Source organism: Sander vitreus, chromosome 18, assembly GCF_031162955.1.
Source record: "Sander vitreus isolate 19-12246 chromosome 18, sanVit1, whole genome shotgun sequence".
NCBI classification, from domain to species: Eukaryota; Metazoa; Chordata; class Actinopteri; order Perciformes; family Percidae; genus Sander; species Sander vitreus.
The window spans coordinates 1,675,147-1,690,369 of NC_135872.1; the positions used below are offsets into that span (position 1 = coordinate 1,675,147).

General features: G+C 49.4%; 1 protein-coding gene across 1 annotated transcript in view; it reads right to left on the reverse strand.

Annotated features, from left to right (window-relative positions):
- adgrg6 (adhesion G protein-coupled receptor G6) overlaps nucleotides 1-15,223 on the reverse strand; it is a 123,638-nt gene that overhangs the window by 84,967 nt on the left and 23,448 nt on the right. The window contains exons 3-6 of the mRNA XM_078275445.1: nucleotides 7,471-7,818; nucleotides 3,819-3,961; nucleotides 3,449-3,731; nucleotides 1,317-1,490 (exon numbers count right to left, since the gene is read on the reverse strand). Of these exons, the coding sequence (XP_078131571.1) occupies nucleotides 1,317-1,490; nucleotides 3,449-3,731; nucleotides 3,819-3,961; nucleotides 7,471-7,818 (948 nt within the window). The remainder of the gene's footprint in view (nucleotides 1-1,316; nucleotides 1,491-3,448; nucleotides 3,732-3,818; nucleotides 3,962-7,470; nucleotides 7,819-15,223) is intronic.

Sequence of the window (15,223 nt, forward strand, 5' to 3'; positions counted from 1 at the left end):
GTACGGTGAAGTACAGACAGACATTTGGTCCGTGTGCACCGCTTCCCGTCACTGAGGGCGCGTGCCGGCTGCTAAATGACACGCGAGCAGCACCCCCGCACCACCTAGCATATGCAATAAGAAGCTACATCTTTTATGTCCGTGTCTTATTCGGTTGCACGTTTTCATACAAAAAGGACCTTTACATGCATTATCAGAGCTGAATATTTGATGACTGCAGTGTTCTATTTCATGTAGTCTTGATTTGGGTGTTTACAGTTCTCATTTACATTTAAAAGGGTTGTTAATGTGGTTCTTCACGTTAATTGTAGCACACCATAGTCAGTGGTGCTCAAGCTTTTTTCAATAATGTTCCCCCTTTGAACAGTTGTTTTTAAGCCATGTACCCCCTAACCAGCTGTATAAAGAGGAAGAATACTGCAGTCCTCCAAAGTACCACTAGGGGTACGTGTCCCCTAGTGGTACTCTGGAGGACTGCAGGGGAGTACGTGTACTCCTAGGGGTACTCTGGAGGACTGCAGAGGGTACGTGTACTCCTAGTGGTACTCTGGAGGACTGCAGGGAGTACGTGTCCCCCTAGGGGTACTCTGGAGGACTGCAGAGGGTACGTGTACTCCTAGGGGTACTCTGGAGGACTGCAGGAGGTACGTGTACCCCTTATGGTACTCTGGAGGACTGCAGGGGGTACGTGTACTCCTAGTGGTACTCTAGAGGACTGCAGGGAGTACGTGTCCCCCTAGTGGTACTCTGGAGGACTGCAGAAGGTACGTGTACCCCTAGTGGTACTCTGGAGGACTGCAGGAAGTACGTGTACCCCTAGTGGTACTCTGGAGGACTGCAGGGAGTACGTGTACTCCTAGTGGTACTCTGGAGGACTGCAGGGGGTACGTGTCCCCCTAGTGGTACTCTGGAGGACTGCAGGGGGTACGTGTCCCCCTAGTGGTACTCTGGAGGACTGCAGGGGGTACTTGAAATCTTTGCAAAAATGCTAATTTAAAAATATGTCATGCATAATTCCTAAAATAATTGTACTATAATAATGAATCAATTAAAAAACTATTACTTTTTATTTTATTTTGCTTTTCCACGGACCACCTGCAGTACACTCATGGACCACTAGTGGTCCGTGGACCACAGTTTGGGAATGACTGCCCTAGGGGGACACTTACCCCCATTTCAGAAACACTGCCATAGTCAATTGTAATGTAATTTTCCACAAAATAGCGGCTAGTGAAGATGCTGATTGGCTGGTAGCTTTTGGAAACCTGACCCCTACTATGTGTGTGTTCCTGACTGGGACAGTTTGCTGTACTCACTGCAGCTGAGCGTGGTGCTGGTCTGGGCCAAGGCGGCCGGGATGGTCCATTGGCTGTTGTCCCAGTCGATGACGTTCCCCACCTTGTCACAGCTCAGCCCGTTAAGCTCCTGCAAATTCATGGCGTAGTTCCACAGCCGGAGGTTGTAGATGTACCCGCTGAAGCTCTGCTGCCCTGAACACAACACACAGTCACGCACGGTTGAGATTCTTTCAGCATTTCAGCAATGGTGCAAATCAATGACGTTGGTTGATACTGGATTTATTCCCATCTGTTTGTCTGCTGGTGTGGCTCCAAGTCCACCGCTTTGGTTCAAACTAGGGATGCACCGAATCCAGATTTTTGGGGTTGGGCCGAATACTGAATCCCCTGGTTAAGATTCTGCTGAATCCTCAGTCCATGAACACAGTGAACACATTAATGAAGTAAACAGTGACTGTCCTTCCTTTGCCGTACCTGAAGTTGCTGCATTCTGGCTGCTGTCTGTAGATTCCTTCATGCTCAGCTCGTATTCTTCCAGATGTTTCATACCAGATGTTGTAACAGCGGTGATGTTGTGTATTGTTTAGGGTCCTCGCCACCACCAGACTAATCAGCATTGCAGATTGAACATGTAGCTGGACTTGAATGGCCTTCTTTTGACTGAAAGTACTGCCAAACAACACTTTTTCTGCTCACCAGTTCCATTTCCACTTCCTCTCAGCCTGCTGCATTGAAGCTCCACCTACGTAAACACCTTCACGTAATCAACGGCGCCGTCATTACGGCGACCAGCGTAGCACGTGTAGTGCAAGCGTAGGGTTCCTTCGTGGGAAAAATATTCTAAGTCAGAAGCCCAATATTGGGCCAAATCCTGGATTCGGTGCTTCCCTAGTCCAAGCTGAAACATCTTAGTTAGCAATAATAATAACAAGCTACACACTGAAAATGGCAAGTTTTGAAGAACATTTGGATCGTGCAACAAGGCTACCCTGGAAATCCAGAGTTCTCGCGAGAGCACAGTTGTAATTAGTAATGATGCTCATTAACTATGCCCTTGGAGCCGAGCTGCACCAATCACATCGGTGTATCTGATATAGGCGGGCCGGAGGCGAGCTAAACCGATGACGACAGCGCTGAGACGTCCAAATCATTAGTAAACATTGCAAGATGGCTACGGATGAACACCAGTTGTTTGAAACGGCTTTGGCCGCTACAATGAACAAGTTAGACTTGGCTTTTTATCTGAAAGAGGAACAGAAGACGGCGCTCCAATCGTTCCTTTGCAAGAAGGACGTTTTTGCTGTTTTGCTGACCAGATACGGCAAGAGTTTAACCTCCCAGTTAGCTCCTCTGGTAGCTAACAGTTTAAATCTACCAGTTAGCTCCTCTGGTAGCTAAGAGATTAATCTACCAGTTAGCTCCTCTGGTAGCTAAGAGATTAATCTACCAGTTAGCTCCTCTGGTAGCTAAGAGATTAATCTCCCAGTTAGCTCCTCTGGTAGCTAAGAGTTTAATCTCCCAGTTAGCTCCTCTGGTAGCTAAGAGTTTAATCTCCCAGTTAGCTCCTCTGGTAGCTAAGAGTTTAATCTACCCAGTTAGCTCCTCTGGTAGCTAAGAGTTTAATCTCCCAGTTAGCTCCTCTGGTAGCTAAGAGATTAATCTCCCAGTTAGCTCCTCTGGTAGCTAAGAGTTTAATCTCCCAGTTAGCTCCTCTGGTAGCTAAGAGTTTAATCTCCCAGTTAGCTCCTCTGGTAGCTAAGAGTTTAATCTACCAGTTAGCTCCTCTGGTAGCTAAGCGTATGGGGCTTTGGATACGTCACCCCATGTATTGTTGTGATTGGTCGTAGTGTTATCCAATAGCGTGCAGTGAGATTTTCAAATGCATGCTTGGAGCTTGGTTCACTGGTCTCCGTCCAGAGCAACAGGATCTGTTGGTCCGGGTGCTGCCCCTCGAGTTGGGCCATTTTCATTGCTCAGTGCCAGACGCTTAATCTTTCGGATTTGGGTCTGGATTTCCAGGCTACAACAAGGCAGGCCTGCTCGGTTCTTGAGTTTTTTGACTTTGAAGTCGGCAAAAATCGAACTTCCGAGTACAAATGGAACACACTATATGCAGACGTGTCTAACGATTAACATTTTAAACAACGTACCTCCTAACTGGAACACCCCCCCGGTTGGTACAGTGTCTCCAGCAGAGGAAGGGCAGGTTTTGGACCAGTAGTTCCCGTTGAAGTAGACCGCCACGCGGCCGACTGATGACATCCAGAGGACGCAGAAAGGCTTCATGGTGGTGGTGAAGTCAGCGGAGGAGAGGATGGAGTCGATGGAGCACACTATCGAGTTAACAATCAGGTTCATGCCAGACTGATCGGCGCCCAGACTCAGCGCCACGTTGTTGTTGGTGTCGTGGTAGGTGAAGATCCACTCTTTTTGCTTGGGAGAAACCAAGAGAACCGTTAAGGAGTAACTACACATGGATGTGTGTGTGTGTGTGTGTGTGTGTGTGTGTGTGTTGTGTACCGGTTTCTGGCTGCTGCTGCGCTCCACCTCGAAGCAGATGGTGAGCTGACTAAGCGTCGGTATGGAAACAGATTTGGCGACCTCGGTGACCTGGCCGTTTCCGTTGGATATGGCGACCTTCTGGTTCCTCAGCGCCACGGCAACTGGAGACGAGAGACGGAGGCACGGAAGACGGGAAGAAGAGCAGTAAAGAAGACGATAACAAAAGTACATGGAGGCACCGAGACCGAAAAAAAGCAAGGAGGAGATGAGCAGAGAAATGACAGAATTAAAGAAGTACGGGCAAAGAAATGGCAAAGAAAAGAATGAAGGAATGAAGAAGCAAAAAGGGAGCGAAGACAGGAATGAAAATAAGACAGGAAATAAGAAAGTGAAAAGGCAGAAAGGATATAAATAAGGGCAGTGTGAAAAGCATGGGTTGAATAACGAAGAGGAACAGGCAAATGAAGACGGGAACAAAGAGCCAAGAAAGAAAGAAGGAAACGAAGGGAGGAAGCAACAAGGAAAGAAAGTCAGACGGAGTGAAAATACATCACAACAAGAAAGACCATATTCCAATTAATCTACTTAAAAAACAGATTTAAACGTACTTTTCATGCTGTTCTATCAACTTCAGAATCTGAACCAACATTTGAACCTTTTCGATGAAAACTGGACTGTACAAAGACACGTTCTCACTCCCATCGCGTCAAAAAGCGACACTTTAGCGTCATATTTAGACGTGCTGGGTCGGGACTCTGGGCGTCACTATTTGACGCTTTCGGGACTTGTGTCTAGCGCTTTGGCTTCATATTTAGACGCCCAAGTTTGCTTTATCCTTTTGCCTTTTGCAAAATGTATTTTAACCCTGATGCTAGGGCTGCACGATATGAGGAAAATATCTAATTGCGATTATTATTATTTATTTTTTGGGGACGTTTCCCATTTTACAGTGACAGTGGACAGGCTAGAAAGGGGGAAAGAGATGGGGGATGACATGCAGCAAAGGGCAGCAGGTCGGATTCAAACCCACGCCACTGCAGGACTCGCCAACATGGGGCAAACGCTCTCACTGGGTGAGCTAGAGGCCGCCCCATAAATTGCGATTATTTTGACTGATAATGCGACTGGATTCACGATATTGTGGGCAATGATCATTTTTGTTTATTCTCATTTTCATTGAAAAATATTACAAATGTAACTCAAATTAGTGTGATTTCTGCAAGGATCTATACCAAACACGGATGTTTTTCTTTAGTCTGTAGGATAGGATTTGTAAACATCTCTGCAGCATCACAATACTTCATTCAGAATGGTTTGACACGTTTTGCCTTTAGTACAGAAACATACTTTGAACATGTACAACGTGAGGCAGGTGTGGTGGAGTGGGGACAAGCAGGTCAAACAGTTGCAAAAGAAAACTCCTGCCATTGTCTAACTTGCAAAACATTTATAAAGTTTAATAATAGGTCATGTGTCATGACGGAAAGAACAAGATCCAGGGTACAAGCGGCCAAAATGGGTTTCCTCAGGAGGGTAGCTGGCGTCTCCCTTAGAGATAGGGTGAGAAGCTCAGTTATCCGTGAGGAGCTTCGACCTTCGCGTCGAAAGGAGCCAGTTGAGGTGGTTCGGGCATCTGGTAAGGATGCCCCCTGGGCGCCTCCCTAGGGAGGTGTTCCAGGCACGTCCAGCTGGGAGGAGGTCTCGGGGAAGACCCAGGACTAGGTGGAGGGACGTCCAGCTGGGAGGAGGCCTCGGGGAAGACCCAGGACTAGGTGGAGGGACGTCCAGCTGGGAGGAGGCCTCGGGGAAGACCCAGGACTAGGTGGAGGGACGTCCCAGCTGGGAGGAGGCCTCGGGGAAGACCCAGGACTAGGTGGAGGGACGTCCAGCTGGGAGGAGGCCTCGGGGAAGACCCAGGAGTAGGTAGAGGGACGTCCAGCTGGGAGGAGGCCTCGGGGAAGACCCAGGAATAGGTGGAGGGACGTCCAGCTGGGAGGAGGCCTCGGGGAAGACCCAGGACTAGGTGGAGGGACGTCCAGCTGGGAGGAGGCCTCGGGGAAGACCCAGGACTAGGTGGAGGGACGTCCAGCTGGGAGGAGGCCTCGGGGAAGACCCAGGACTAGGTGGAGGGACGTCCAGCTGGGAGGAGGCCTCGGGGAAGACCCAGGACTAGGTGGAGGGATTATATCTCCAACCTGGCCTGGGAACGCCTCGGGATCCCCCAGTCAGAGCTTGTTAATGTGGCTCGGGAAAGGGAAGTTTGGGGTCCCCTGCTGGAGCTGCTACCCCCGCAACCCGATACCGGATAAGCGGACGAAGATGGATGGATGGAATAATAGGCAACGTTTCGGTAAAGATGGTCTAGTTTTTTTTATATTTTATTGCAAGTTAGACAGTGTGTGGGAGTTTTCTTTGCAACATATTTTGCTTTTGCGATTTGGATACTGCACTAGTCCATATGCAGTGGACTAGTGCACTCTGCAGCCCCACCTGAGGCCCCATCAGAGCAGAAGTGGACCAGAAATTCAATTCATTTTATAGAGTCTAATCATAACAGGAGTTATCTCCGATAGAGTAGGTCTAGACCACACTTCAGCGTCGACAACATTTCCTTAGGCAGAAACCTCGGACAGACCTTGAGAAAGAGAACTGAGTCCTCTTACAAGTAAACTGACAATGTGAACACAAAAAGAACTGAGTCCCTTTTGTGTTGGTATGATATTTGTGTCCACTTTAAGGGGACTGAGTTTGGTTCGTTTAAAGAGGACTTTGGGCCCTATTTTAACGATGTAAGTGCACGGCGTGAAGCGCCTGGTGCAGGTGTGTTTAGGGCGTGTCCAAATCCACTTTTGCTAGTTTGATGGTGGCGAAAAGGCTCCGTGCGCCGGGTGCATGGTTCAAAAGGGTTGTTCTTAATGTCTTCATTAATCAGAGGTGTGTTTTGGACCTTGGAGCATTGCTGTTATGATGGAGGATTTGCACCGTAATATTTGTATTTGTAATCTTCTGCATGTGTGTGTGCTGCTGTGCGTCCCTGTGTGTGTAACAAGCATAGTGTGCACGTGCTGTGCACGAGCCTAGGAGCATTTTACTAATGCTCTGTTAAAATAACAATGAAATGCTGCGTTATTGACTTTAGACCAGGTTTTTGTTGGTCAATGGTGCCATCACTTCCCGCTGCCTCAAGATAGCAATACTCCCAGAATGCACCTGAACACACCTCCCTGTAAGACCAGCACGCCCAGAATGCACCTGAACACACCTCCCTGTAAGACCAGCATGCCCAGAATGCACCTGAACACACCTCCCTGTAAGACCAGCATGCCCAGAATGCACCTGAACACACCTCCCTGTAAGACCAGCACGCCCATGGGCGCACAGATGGGCGCAGGTGCATTTGCTGTTTAAACGACGTGGGTGCTGGACGGGAAACTGACAACTGCTTCGGTCTTAAACTAGCAAAGACACTTGCGTCTGGCTTTGTGCTGCGCTGGGTGCAAGATAGGACCCTTCATACCTTTGGTGTCAGGTCTGGGTTCTTTTGGAGGGCTGAAACGGACCAGGTGTGAAAACGCCCCTCAGATTTCCAAACCTATACCCGGGATCAGTTTTAGGTTGATGAAATGATGTACAGAAGCACAGGACTCCGGCGGTGTGCGCCTGAACCTACCGTGTCTGAAGCTAACATTGAACCCCCTCTTCTGCACACTGAAGTCGGAGAAAAAGGACAGCTCCATCACGTTTCCCGTCGAGTTCAGCGTCAGCCCGTTGGCCGTCGGGCCGCAGAACTTAACATCTGTGTTTCCCGTGTTCACCACCACCCAGTCGTAGATGCAGCCCGGTGCCTCCTCCAGGTCAAAGTCAAGGAAGGAGAGCTGGATGATGAAACCGGCGGGGGCCTGCAGCGTCCACTTACACGTATGCAAATTGGGATATTTCTCAGGGTAGCAGGGCGATGTGAACTCCCCCTGGGCGTCCGTCAGCGTCGCGATACAGTTCGTGGAGCTGCAGCCCAGCGCTGGAGGTGATGGTAGGATGATACATTCATGAACTTTCAAAAAAAGGGGGGGGGAACAACCTCCACTGAAAGCTCTTTAAGGGTAGTCTAATATCACTCAGAAGACAAGGACACGAGAGGACAGGACAAAGAGGATAGGACCCATAAAAGGGAAGTAGACAAGGCCAAAGATCAGGGGTCTGCAACCTGCGGCTCCGACTTCAGCCCCTCACCTGTGTGTCCCTGTGGCTTTGAATTATTTAGTTTTCATGTATTATTATTGTAGGCCTAAAGGAATTCTTACATTCAGGCTACGAAACATTTCGGTCAACGAAAATGTGCATCATAGAGACAGAGTGCATCGCGTCATACTCTGAAAGTCCCGCCCCCACCCGAGGGGAGACCATCTCTCCTCTCTTCGTTGACTTGTCCTGCGTCTAGGTTTCCTCCTCGTTATTCCGTCTGCTAACAAACAACAGCAACATGTCTGAAAGCTGCTGTGTGGTGATATGAACTACCAACAATGTAAAGAACCCAGAACTCCAGTTTTTATAAGCTGACGACCTGAAAAACTGAGCTTTTATGAAGACAGAAGTGGAAACAGACGAGAGGAATCAGCAGAGAGAATGGAGAGACGCTCAGCTAACGTTATGCACAACGTTACGTATGCAGTAAACATGTAGTTACCAAGTCAAATATCCAAATGTCAGTTTTAGGCTAACTACCTGTCTGTAAGTGAAGCTAACACACGTAACGTTGTGCATAACGTTAGCTGAGCGTCTCTCCATTCTCTCTGCTGATTCCTCTCGTCTGTTTCCACTTCTGTCTTCATAAAAGCTCAGTTTTTCAGGTCGTCAGCTTATAAAAACTGGAGTTCTGGGTTCTTTACATTGTTGGTAGTTCATATCACCACACAGCAGCTTTCAGACATGTTGCTGTTGTTTGTTAGCAGACGGAATAACGAGGAGGAAACCTTAAATACGCTCGGTCTCTATAGCGTACGAAGGCCACGTCTGCAGCCCGGCGCCTTATCCTTTGAACGTTTGCCGAATCTCAGTAGCAGTGTGGAGTTTCTATACACTAGCTATGGTTACAAATCCAAAACAAAGTAATATTGAAAGACATTTCCAAAAGTATCCGGCTTTCTGAACTACTACAGAAAACAGCAGAGAAAATGTACGTTAAGGAATGGATTAAATGGTCAAAAGACAAACATCACCTTATTAATAAATGCTCATTTAGACCTAAAAGTAATGCAGATGGGATCATTTAGACTTAAAGGGGCGCTACGCAGTTTTGGCCATTTCGTCGCTGTTTTCTGGCTTTTTGCTGGCAGGTTTCTCTATAGAGCTCCACTACCATTCAACCCTGTAAATAGGCTGTGCGGGGGTACTGGAGGTTGCTGACCCCTGCCATTGATAAAAGAACAACATCTGACGTTAGGAATCAGGAGGCAAGTGGGGAAGTGTCAAAGAAAACGGCCGAGTCGGCCGTGACGTGCATCCTGGTAGATCACCAAAGAGGAGGACGACAACGTTTTCAAGAAGGTTACAAGGACGTTTAAGGATTCAGGAGACAAAACCAAGACTTGTTTTAAAAAAGGGGACGAGAAGAGACGACACAAGAAGAGAAGATTAGGGATTATCTTTGAGAGATTTCTCTCCGGGAATAAGAAGGAAAGAAAACGGGACAAGACAAGTTGTGCAGTTAGTGGACGGTTCAGCAGCCCAGAGATCAATCAATCAATCAATCAATCAATCAACTGAGAGCAGATTGATTGGTTAAGAGAGAAGTGGAAATGTTCACTTTCCACTGAATGAGCATTGCACCGAGCTCCCCCAATCAGCAGACACCGCCACATCTTCCAGTTTTAGGATTTAATAACACCATGCACATGCAGAATAATCAGAATAAGTCACTTTTTTAAGGAAATATTGTGCAATCAGATGCTATTTCTGTGATGAATATTCCCGTTTATCGGCCGATATATAAAAAATAAATCCAGAAACGCGTAACAAAACATAAACAGATTTCCCTAACATTAGTTATTTGTAGTTATTTACGAGTCCTCTGATAAATAACACGTATAAAAATTAGGGGTGTAAGAAAAAACTCGATACACTCGAGTATTGCAGTATTTTATTTTGCAATACTGTATCGGGGTTTTTTTTTTAAGTGTAAAAATAGTTCATGTAAGACAGTGGTTCACGTTTATGTTGTCTTTAAACCCCCAGCTGCTAGATGGCCATGCTGAGACACACTAGTGTCCTCGCTTAGCAGAGCCTGTTAGGCTCTCTCCCCCCCCTCCCTCCATCTCTCTCCCTCTCTCTCCCCCCCCCCTCCCTCCCTCCATCTCTCTCTCTCTCTCTCCCCCCCCCCTCCCTCCATCTCTCTCCCTCTCTCTCTCCCCCCCTCCCTCCCTCCATCTCTCTCCCTCTCTCTCCTCCCTCTCTCTCTCCCCCTCCCTCCATCTCTCTCCTTCCTCTCTCTCTCTCTCCTCCTCTCTCTCCTTTTCCCTCTGTCTCCCTCTCTCTCTCCCTCCCTCCCTCTCTCCTCTCTCTCTCTCTCTCTCTCTCCCTCCCTCTCCCTCCCTCCCTCTCCCTCCTCTCCCCCTCTCTCTCTCCCCCCCTCGCTCTCCTCTACCTCCCTCTCTCCCTCTCTCTCTCCCCCCCTCGCTCTCCTCTCCCTCCCTCTCTCCCTCTCTCTCTCCCTCCCCCCTCGCTCTCTCTCCTTTTCCCTCTGTCTCCCTCTCTCTCTCTCTCCTTTTCCCTCTGTCTCCCTCTCTCTCTCTCTCCTTTTCCCTCTGTCTCCCTCTCTCTCTCTCTCCTTTTCCCTCTCGCTCTCCCCCCTCCCTCTCTCTCCTTTTCCCTCTGTCTCCCTCTCTCTCTCTCTCCTTTTCCCTCTGTCTCCCTCTCTCTCTCTCTCCTTTTCCCTCTGTCTCCCTCTCTCTCTCTCCTTTTCCCTCTGTCTCCCTCTCTCTCTCTCTCCTTTTCCCTCTGTCTCCCTCTCTCTCTCCCTCCCTCTCTCTCTCTCCTTTTCCCTCTCCCTCCCTCCCTCTCTCTCTCCCTCTCTCTCTCTCTCCCTCCCTCTCTCTCTCTCTCTCTCCTCTCTCTCTCGCCCTCTCTCTCCTTTTCCCTCTCTCTCCTCTCTCTCTCGCCCTCTCTCTCCTTTTCCCTCTCTCTCCTCTCTCTCTCGCCCTCTCTCCTTTTCCCTCTGTCTCCCTCCTCTCTCGCCCTCTCTCTCCCCCCTCGCTCTCCTCTACCTCCCTCTCCCCCTCGCTCTCCTCTCTCTCTCTCTCTCTCTCTCCCTTCCTCCCTCTCTCTCTCTGAGCAACAATGGCCTCCGTTGATCTTCCGCGGCCCTTACCACAGCCAGCGTGCTGGATTTTAACCCCTTCCTCCTCCACACAAAGCCGACTGGCATCAAGTTACTCGTGGGAATTTTAAAAAGAAACTGTTGAAGTAGTTGAGACTCGTGCACGTTCTCCCACATCTCACCAACAAACCCTGTAGTTTGGATCTCTGGAAAGGCACTTTTCTTATTCCAAAGCACCTATTGTCCCCTAAAATACTCAAAGAATTCATAAAGAATGGATTGCAGCCGCTATGCAACACGTCTCCAGATCTGATTACTAAAAGATAGTCCTAAAGATCTCACAGCCCAAACACGCCCAACGCTCTGCAGCTTTAAAGCAAGTATAGATGTATGTAAATACACACACACGCACAGACAGGCATGCATATACATACACACACACACACACACACACAGAGAGAGACACTTATTCAGATATCTACTCCTCTACATTCAAGTCAGAAACCCATTTCCTCTTGAGTGTTTAGTGTGTGTGTGTGTGTGTCTGTGTGGGAGTGTATGTGTGTGTGTGTGTGTGTGTGTGTGTCAGACTAAACCTTCTGCAGCCATTAAAGTTGTTCAGCATGAAATCTCAGGAACATTTGGATGCAACATCAAAAAGCACAAACTTCTTTTTCCCACTAATGGAAAAAGTAGAAGCCTCGCAACTCACACACACACACACACACACACACACACACACACACACACACAGCTGCTTATTCTACAAGCTGAATGAAATCAGTGGATCAGGAGAGATATAGAAGTCTACACTCCCCAAGAGAGAGAGAGTGTGTGTGTGTGTGTGTGTGTATGCCTGTCTCTGTGTGTGCGCGTGCGTGTGTGCGCGTGTGTGTGTGTGTGTGTGTGTTGGAAACCACACTATTCAAACAACTCCCAAAAGCCTTAAAAGCTGTGTCTCAAGTTTCTGGCAGCAAAAAATCTCACGTTCCTCTTTCTCGTCTCGTCTCGTCTCGTCTCGTCTCCCGTGGGCTCTGGAAGCTGTGAACCAGCAACCAAACAGAGCTGATGCTTAAACACGGAGGAGAGTCTGTGGGATGTGATCAACTACATACAGCGTTTGTCTTAAAGCGTGACTCTCGCCAAAATGCAACCTAGGGTCCAAAATGCAGACCCTAGGTTGCATTTTGGCGAGAGTTACACTTTAAGTAGAGCTGCAACTAACGATTATGTTCTGGATGAATGGATTAGCCGTTTGGTCTCTAAAATGTCAGAAAATGGTGAAAAATGTGGATCAGCGTTTCCCAAAAAAAGCCCAAGATGACGTCCTCAAATGTCTTGTTTTGTCCACAACTCAGTGGCTGCGTCTCAAAGCGCCTGCTGTCACACTTCAAACACATAGTTGGAAGTAGATAGTGGAGATAACGCACTGAAAGTACCAGGATGACCCCCTAAAAGGTCAGAAAGTTCAGTGTGGAACGATGGACACTACTCGCACTAAACGGGCGCCATCTTGACTACAAAGCAGAAAGGGGGAGGGACCAGGGACGTCGACCAGAAAACATTTGAAGCGAGAAATAGGCCGCGCAGTTAACCTGACTCCGCCAGATGGGTTGCTTCGCATTTGCTCAGCGTATCCATCTGGGAACTTTCTGAAAATCCTGGTTAGCTGATTGGATAAACCATCGGTCTATCACCACCTATGATGGCGACAGACGGGCCAAACCAACCAATCAGATCAACGAAGCGGATGACGTACTAACAGAGCGATGACGGAAATACAACCACAAGCCAGGCTGCCCCTGCAGGCAACGCATAGCTCGTTAGCTCAGCAAGCCAGCAACAGGTCGGTAAAGGACATTTGCAGCTTTTCAATGACGTTCACGTCGCTTCGTCACGTCGCTTCGTCACGTCGCTTCGTCACGTCGCTTCGTCACGTCGCTTCATCACGTCGCTTGTTCACGTCAGCCGTCACGTCGCCGTCACGTCGCTCGTCGCGATCAACTATCACGTCGCTTCGTCACGTCGCTTCATCACGTCGCTTGTTCACGTCGCTTGTTCACGTCGCTTCATCACGTCGCTTCATCACGTCGCTTGTTCACGTCGCTTCATCACGTCGCTTCATCACGTCGCTTCGTCACGTCGCTTCATCACGTCGCTTCGTCACGTCGCTTGTTCACGTCGCCTCATCACGTCGCTTCATCACGTCGCCGTCATCGTCATCACGTCGCTTCATTACGTCGCTTCATCACGTCGCTTCATCACGTCGCTTCACTCGTCGCTTCATCACGTCGCTTCATCACGTCGCCTCATCACGTCGGCTTCATCGCGTCGCTTCATCACGTCGCGTCATCACGTCGCTGCTCACGTCAGCCATCGTCGCGTCGGCTTCATCACGTCAGCTTCGATCACGTCGCTTCGTCACGTCGCTTCATCACGTCGCTTCATCACGTCGCTTCATCACGTCGCTTCATCCACGTCGCTTCATCCGTCGCTTGTTCACGTCGCTTCATCACGTCGCTTGTTCACGTCAGCTCGTCACGTCGCTTCATCACGTCGCTTCATCCGTCGCTTCATCACGTCGCTTATCACGTCGCTTCATCAGTCGCTTCACGTCGCTCGTCACGTCGCTTCATCACGTCGCTTCATCGCGTCGCTTCATCACGTCGCTTCATCACGTCGCTTCACGTCGCTTCATCACGTCGCTTCATCACGTCGCTTCATCATTACGCCCACTACGTCGCTTCATCCGCGTCGCTTCATCACGTCGGCTTCATCACGTCGCTTCATCGCGTCGCTTCATCACGTCGCTTCATCACGTCGCTTCATCAGCGTCAGCTTCATCACGTCGGCTCATCCGTCGCCTCATCACGTCACATACGTCATCACGTCGCCTCATCACGTCAGCTTCATCACGTCGCCTCATCACGTCGCTTCATCACGTCGGCTTCATCGCGCATCACCTCATCGCGTGTCGCCTCGTCACGTCGCCTCGTCACGTCGCCTCGTCACGTCGCCTCGTCACGTCGCCTCGTCACGTCGCCTCATCACGTCGCCTCATCACGTCACCTCATCACGTCGCTTCATCACGTCGCCTCATCGCGTCGCCTCATACGTCGCCTCATCACGTCGCCTCATCACGTCGCCTCGTCACGTCGCCTCATCACGTCGCCTCGTCACGTCGCCTCATCACGTCGCTTCGTCACGTCATCACATCGCTTCTTCACGTCGCTTCTTCACGTCACCTCATCACGTCGCCTCATCACGTCGCTTCGTCACGTCGCTTCGTCACGTCGCCTCATCACGTCACCTCATCACGTCGCTTCATCACGTCGCCTCATCGCGTCGCCTCATCGCGTCGCTTCATCACGTCGCCTCATCGCGTCGCCTCATCACGTCACTTCTTCACGTCGCCGGGACAATACTAACCAGACAGTGGGCACTACAGCAGTAAGTGGTCAGTGCACGTTAGCAGTGGACTGACAGAAGTATGAGGAATGAGAGAGTGGAGGAAAGTAAAGGCCAGAGTTGTATAAACAGGGAGAAAGTGTGCTGACCGTGCACGGGGCTAAACAAGACCTGTGCTGTGTGGATCTCTCTGAAGGTTTAACTTCCCGGACTGTATCTATGTTCCCAAAACGTCCTGCTGCTGCTGACACAATGCTCTCCACTGTAGAACATCTGGCCTCCATTACATCTGCATGCTCAGTGTCCTCCATCACTCACTGAGGAACTCTGCTTCTTCAACATCACAGTCAAAACTAATCAAAATCAACGCTTGGCAATGCAAATCAGTTCAAAACGTCACACACACACACACACACACACACACACACACACACACACACAGAGACAGACACACACACACAGACGCACACACACAGAGAGAGAGAGACACACACACACACACACACACAGAGAGAGAGAGACACACACACACACCCACACACATAGGGACACACAGACACACACACACACACACACACACACACAGGGACGGACACACACACACACAGACACACACACACACCCACACAGGGACAGAGACACACACACACACACACACAGAGAGAGAGAGAGACACACACACACACACACAGAGATAGACACA